Source organism: Hypomesus nipponensis, chromosome 18 (genome assembly GCF_054491055.1).
Source record: "Hypomesus nipponensis isolate SF chromosome 18, ASM5449105v1, whole genome shotgun sequence".
Taxonomy (NCBI): Eukaryota; Metazoa; Chordata; class Actinopteri; order Osmeriformes; family Osmeridae; genus Hypomesus; species Hypomesus nipponensis.
Genome location: NC_140378.1, coordinates 16,608,946 through 16,616,107, shown reverse-complemented (window position 1 = coordinate 16,616,107; position 7,162 = coordinate 16,608,946). Strand labels below are relative to the sequence as shown.

The 7,162-nt window shown below is 40.3% G+C and overlaps 1 protein-coding gene across 1 annotated transcript; it reads right to left on the bottom strand.

Moving 5' to 3' along the window:
- Positions 1-623: 623 nt before the first annotated feature.
- On the bottom strand, positions 624-6,194 carry alx3 (ALX homeobox 3). Its single transcript, XM_084680724.1, has 4 exons — positions 5,837-6,194; positions 2,127-2,401; positions 1,644-1,769; positions 624-1,367 (listed from the first exon to the last, which is right to left on the bottom strand). The coding sequence occupies exons 1-4, from the start codon at positions 6,189-6,191 to the stop codon at positions 1,002-1,004; spliced, it is 1,122 nt and encodes a 373-aa protein (XP_084536850.1). The 5' UTR covers positions 6,192-6,194; the 3' UTR covers positions 624-1,001.
- Between the last annotated feature and the right edge of the window lie 968 nt (positions 6,195-7,162).

The window sequence follows — 7,162 nt, the reverse complement described above, 5'->3', positions numbered from 1 at the left end:
CAAACACAGAACAATCAATCAATTGTGTAGTGTAGTGTGTAATTCCACAAGGAAAATGGCAGGTAGCGGATAATGAATTACCACCCATCAAGGCCTGTCTTGGCTAAAGGATAAAACGAAATTACCAGGGCTGGGCCTAACTAATCACTAGTGACTTCAGTGGGACTGCAGCTCATCATCATTCATTTGGTTTGCCAGATGTGAGTGGGAGAACCCTCTCTCTTGACGCAAATTGGTCGAAAGAGCGGCCCACATACATCATCAATAGAGGGTTGCAGTCACCCCGTTAGTTTTTCATTAACGTTGGCTGCCACTCTTCCATGATGCATTGGGTGTCAGTTGAAGGTCTTCTGAAGTGAAACGAGGCAGCCCATGCACGGTCTCTCCACAAAAAGGCCCAACATTGCAACACTGGGTATCACCAGATGGGTTTGCCTGCTTACGCACTCCTGCCTGTAAATCGCTTGGCCTTAAAATGACACAAAATACTGAAAAAATATGACCATTAGTGTACTCAACTATCTGTTGTAGCACTGAGCTACAGCTACAGCCTAGCTAGAACTTTCAATGAGGGAGGACATTCACTTGACAATCAAGTTTTACTATTGGAAGATCAGAGTCAATGACAGTTGAAATCCTTTATTATAGGTCACACACTAGAACTACTATTTAAGTACAACATAATGCATATATTGATTACACATTTACACATTTTTACACATTTAAATAACATATTTTGTTGTTCTTTGGTCTCTTTGCTTTCACGGTGATGCTTAGCGAGGCTTTTGCAGGGCCTCACATCAGTCTATCATACTTCAGCCCCTTTTCCTACTGTAGGAACTGCCATGTCACGGCAACACTGCCGTGTTGCATAAAGGAGGACCGGTATCTTAGAGGGATACTGCGATTGTACGACTGTATATGGTTTAGGGTTGTTTATAAAAGTGAAGACGCTTTTGTGGGCTCAGTCAGTGCATGTAATGGAGCTGGCACTGTGGTGGTCATGTGGGCCAGGAGAGAAGACTGCCGGGATCCTTGGCTTTCATTCTAAGGGCTACCAGACCCGAAGGCTTGTACTCTGTCTCTGGCCCAGGCTCAAAGGAGTGCGCCCCGAGGCCCCCTGGGAAGCTATGCAGGGAGTAGAGGCTGTTGATTCCTGGGTGGTGAGGTGGGTGGTGGTGATGGTGGTGGGGGTGGCTGGGAGATGTAGGCATGCCCATGAAGCCAGGGAGGTTGCTGTGGGGGTGGGAGTTCATGTAGGGGCTCATGCAAGAGGACGGCATGGCATCAGCGGCTCCCAGGACACAACCCCCGCCGGCCCCTCCACCACTTCCTGCCCCCGCCCCCGGCCACAAGTTGCTCTGCATCTGGGAGGAGGGTCAAAGGTCACGCTCATTACATTTCCCTTGAAAGGACCTTACAAATCCTTTCTGCAGACGTGCCTTAAAACATTTCCTACCAAAAAAGAGTTTCAACTGATGTAATTAAATGTTTGTGTGATTGGTTAATTAAATTAAACAGACACAGATTTAGGTCGAGACAGCTGGTCAATTAAAGACTAATGTGAGACATTGTGATGATGTCAAATTATGGCAGCATTCATTGCGACAGTTGCCACCAGCAACCTATATGTGAGTGTGTACCTGGTATGTGTCATGGCGAGGGAGGAGAGAGAGATCGTATGAAGCTGCAAAGTGATTGCGCACCTCCTGGATCTTCCCGTAGCGCTCGCGTTTCCTCCACTTGGCTCTGCGATTCTGGAACCACACCTGCGGAATGGAGAACCACCACATGGCATCTGTAATCAGGTTTCAACTTTGTTCATTTCACACATTAACTTTGTTAAGCATCTTTCGGCACCCCTCTATTACTCGTATTTTTTCAGCATCCTCAATATATTTTGTACCGTTCTTTATGAAAGGAGTCTTGTGAGAACAGCAATGAATGCATTTGACTGAAGAGAGAGTCATTGAACTGACGTGTGGTATGCAGAAAGGCATGTAATTTATTGGCATATAGACTAGTATTAAATTGGCATATACACTAGTATTAAATCTAAGTTATTGTTAGGTTGGTCTTAATATTGTTGAATGTTTTATCCATAGTCTGTAGTGGGTTTGTGTTACCTGTACTCTGGCCTCTGTCAGCTCTGTCCTAAGGGCCAGCTGCTCCCGGGCGTAAACATCAGGGTAATGGGTCTTCTGAAACACTTTCTCCAGCTCCTCCAGCTGAAAGGTGCTGAAGGTGGTGCGGTTACGACGCTTCTTGTTCTTGCCTGATAGGTCAATGGAGTCAGCAATGGACTCCCCTGGTAGACCATTGGCTTGCTCCTTCAGCTTGATGCAGCAGTCGGAGCCAATCACAGAATAGGCCATTGGTTTGGAGGCTGATTTTTCTGTGGCTGAGGGAAACCCAAGACAGACATGGATTAGGGGGAGATGAAGGCATTTCATAGTAAAACAGTTAGTTTTATTTTATGAATGCATATTCTAAATGTATGCAATTAAGGGAAATAAACACACATGAAGCATATCTAGTAAGCAGTTGTAATTTTACAACAGACCTGTTCATACAAAACCAGCTTACCATAGCAATCTACATGACAAACAGGATACAGCTACGCGAATGTAGCTTTACTCAAGAGATATGACTAAGACCAGGCGGCGGAAGTTGGGTTACAAACTAAAGATTTTTCCCATGTTGTCTCAAGGATCTCCTAACTCCCAAACACGAGGTGCTCAAAAATCAGTAGTTGGACATTTAACAGTTAATCTAGCTTAGATATAGTTATCCTGTTATCCTGTTATCCTGCTATCCTGTTATCCTGCTATGGTTTGGTTATTGATCTGACCAGACACAGCATTCCTGCTCTCTGAAAACACTGTTCCCCACTGTTTTGACAACTTCAGTAAAGAAAACAGACTTGCATGTGTTTTGTTTGTTGGGTTCATACAAATGTCATGTTTGGAGTAGTTAGAGGACATCTAATTAATTTCTTTAACTTAATGTTTACCACTTTTATTATTTTATTTATTTTATTTTTTATTAATTTTGATCTCTCTCACTAGTAGAAATGAAATATGTTTAATATCTTATGCTGTAGTCAAAATTCTAAACAAATGGGCTAAACCTGTTAAGCCCTGTGATAATTCTGCCTGTGTGATCACAATATATTCTAATATCCAAAATGGCAGAAGCCCTCATCTGGTCCAAGAGCACTGGTAAGCTGTATGGAAGCTTACAGTTTAAATGTCTATGGTTGTATTCTAACATATATTGCACATCTTCAGAATATATATTCATATTTCAAAGCCTTTCGTATACTAACTCTAAAAACTGTGCCTGGTTCTCTACAACTGTTGGATGTTGTTCAGATTTATTGTTTCTCCATGAGTCTCTGGTGGGAATTCTTTGTCTTCAGTCTTGTGTCACAGGGGACATTTGATGAGAACAGTGCTTTAGCTTTCGCTTAATTTAATTAGGACGAAACAGAGCAAGCTTTTCACCACAACCTAACATTCCTCTCCATGTCCATTACATCCAAACTCACACCATCAAGATTCATGTCGAAGAGAGTATTTTTTTTCTCTTAAGATTCTCCACAGACTCTGCAGGCGTGAGGGAGAAAGAGAGAAGTAGCTTTTAACCTGTCAAAATCCCACATCCTCTCTCCCACTGTAATTGGAGATATTAAAATACACATTCAAGATAAAGTCAAAATGAACATGTGTTCATGTGTATGAGATGAACAATGCTATTCCAATATGGTGACATCATAGGAGAAACTTGAGATGTTTTCCCCCTGGCATTCCACTTCTGGACATAACGTACTGCGCCATAGCATCTATAGGATTCCATGTCACTACATCTAGAAAATATGTACAATTTCAATATTGAGAATCCCCCAAAATTATAATAAAAACAATCAACAGAGTTTTACATATAATCATCTAACTGCTCAATTCTTTACCATGGAAACTACACATGAAAATGAAAATTCACTGCCGGGTGCATGACAGTGAATTTACAAGACCCAGGGTGTCCCCTCTGTCCTTTAACTTTACATTCCTTCACTCTCTTGCATTGCTTTAGCATCGCCTTGAAACAGTCCTCGTAACCAGTCCCATACTAATCCTCCCCTTTCTGCAATAGACAAAACAGGAAGACATGTCTGCCTTTGAAGGTGTGTGTGAGTCTGTGCTCCAAAATGGTCACCAGCAATGAAGTGCCATGCGTGGACCTACTTTATCTCTTCCCAAATCTGACCCAGAAAAGGAACACAGCTCCAGTCAGAGGCCACACGCTTTTATTCACATACAACCACATCACCGGCTTGATTATTTTGTTATAATATAGTATAATCGAGACACAAATTGTAGTTTTAAGAATGTGTGTTTGTGTGTGTGTGTGCTCATTTGTAGAGTAGACTAATGTAAATTACAGAAATGGAAATGTGCAAGTGATGTAAAATTATTTATTCAAAGCCACAGGAAGTGCTTTATTGTGTTTTGTTAATAACGTGCGACAAAGACTTCTGTGAATCCAAGCATGACATTTACTGGATTGCAGATAGGGGACTAGAAAGAATTCAGGACTGTGCTGTTGCATGATTGTGTTTTAGTTGGCAATAACATTAATTAAACTGCAATATTATTTTGGATGTTGATATCAGAAAGTTATTATCAGATCCAATTCCCTTCCTTAGCACATTGAATTTAATATCTACAAACATCAATAAATATAAATGTTTAAATATAAATATGTCCCAATTCTGTTTTGGTTTAATATGATGGTATATAGAAATACAACATTTGCTTTGTGATCTGCGTCATTATTGATTTGAACAATTAATACTTTTCAACTCGTTTTCAGTCCTGTTAATCTATTTCCTTTTTCTGTATACAAAATATTGTCCACATTTTAGTTTCAGCTCTATAACCTTTAGGTTTGATAATGTTGGGAAAGAAAATGCATTAATAGCCCATCCAAATATGGGGGAAATTCTTATTTGAGGTCACTATCGTGAATCGTGACCAGTGATGTCAGAGGTCTCAATTTCGAATCACTGCCGTCGATCAGATGCAATGCAACATTTTCGGAATTCAAAGTGATATCATTGTCTATTGTTTTTTTTCACTGCATATTTGATTAGACATATAGTCTAGTAAAAGCTATGGCGAGGTTGAATGCGAAAAGGCCGATAGCCCACTAATCATGGTTGCAGACGGCTGCCAAACTGACCTTTAACCCGCTTCACTTAACATCAGAACTAATTGCGAAAACGAGTGTCAAGTGCAAAGAATACTTGCTGACATGTTTATTATGTTGGGAGTGTGTCCGCCGCCAACTGTGCGATAGTTAGGCTAGTCTTATTTTACATTGAACAGGACTTTCATGTAATAATGCTTCTCTTTTGTAAATGTTACCTTATATCTGACTTAATAATTGTGAAATGTAGAATATTGATTGGTGAAGAAATCAATTTCAAGAAGAACCTAACATTTTGGTGAGATGGTCTTGTGAACGGCCTTGGCCTGTGCCAAAGTTCGAGGTTGCAGGAAAAATGCACTGTCTTTTACATTTGTCAATTATATAGTTTCTTCAGGCCTTCACAATAAAGCTGTGTAAGCATAATATGATTGAACCATTTAACCTAACTGTTGAACACGTTATTTCCCAAGAAATGTATCAAATAAAATAAAATAGACTACAACTGTGAAAAAATATGTAGGCCTATACGGTTTTAACATCCGTGTTATTATCCTTAATGCCACTGTGTGTTTGTGCCATGCATGGCCACAATTGGGTTAAGTAATTAAATAAAATGTCAACTTACCTTCTGAATTATTGTCATAAAACGAGCCCTTTCCGGATATCGATAAACCTTTTTGGTCCTGGTTAATATCATCCAAGTACTTAGTGTGTTTGGAGGGTGAGGCGCGAGGGTTCGTTGAGCCTGTGCCGTGCGTAAAGTCCGCGGGAGTGTCATTAAACCTTCCCATGGAGGAGTTGTAGAAATCACCCCGCAGACTGAGACGGTGCTGAAGATGTTGCGATGTTTTCTGTAGCGCATCACAGGGAAGAAATGAGCCCGAAGCGTGCTCTAAACCCGGTGAGTTTGCCGGCGTTGTCCTGTTTGCCGGTGAAGAGAAAGACAAACAACTTTCCGTCTCCATCCTACGGTCCAGCATTCACTTTAACGACTTGGGTCCTAGTGAAAGCGCCCGTGTGAGCGCAAGAAAGTGATTTTTTCTTCTCTTCTTTTCAAGTGGGTGGGATTTAGAAGATCAGAAACAAAGACCCGTGAAACAGTGGGTGTGGGGTTGGGTGGGGGCTACGAGGACAGCAGTCTGATATAATCTGCGAAGAATTTAATCACGTGTGATTCCTGTCCTTCGAATTGACCATAATTCCTCGATCATTTAGTTATTAAAACTGATTAATTTGGTAATGGGAGGGAGTATTTTTTTCCAATTGTAAATATTTTACGCACAGCAAGCGTTTACGCATGGCGACAAAAACGTTGGACACAAGTTTTAAAGAATGATGCACTATTGAAGTAGTTTTATGGTCACTGATTCTTACCAATACTGTTAACTAACTGGGGTTATTTCTTCTGAACTCTCAAAGACCCATTTGCTCCTAATAGGCTGTCAACGGGATGGGTGTCTTTCAGAAATTGTGTTGCATGGGAGAAGGTCCCCTTTCATTTTACATTTTAGTATTGAGAAAATAGTCATACCGACCAATGTGGGCTCAGACATCACTAAACGCAATTTCTTGATATAATCTATACTAGCTTACATTTTACCAATAGCTTACAATATTTACCAATTGACAACATCTATCTCAACCAACAATTCATAATAGTCATATCCGTAATAGTTTCTACTTAATGTATGCAACGACGGTCATATAACCTTAATAACCCACACAAAATGAAAAATACTTTTTAACCTGTGCATTAATAATTACTTTTATGGGCCTATAGCGCAAGCTTGAAAACATACTCACCTATTTTCAAGTCCACTAAACATAATTTGTAAGGCAGAAGACAAAATATAAAATCATTGCAGTCGTTTTATTTGTGTCTGCAACGACTTTCATAACCTTAATAATATTCACAAAATGGAAATGACTTTTGAATATATGCATTAACAAC

Coding starts and splice junctions, on each gene's coding strand:
- alx3 (XM_084680724.1), bottom strand. CDS start 6,191: ATGCTGGACCGTAGGATGGAGACGGAAAGTTGTTTGTCTTTCTCTTCA. Junction 2,402..5,836: donor TTATGACAATAATTCAGAAG/GTAAGTTGACAT, acceptor GGTTTCCCTCAG/CCACAGAAAAATCAGCCTCC. Junction 1,368..1,643: donor CTCGCCATGACACATACCAG/GTACACACTCAC, acceptor CCCTCCTCCCAG/ATGCAGAGCAACTTGTGGCC.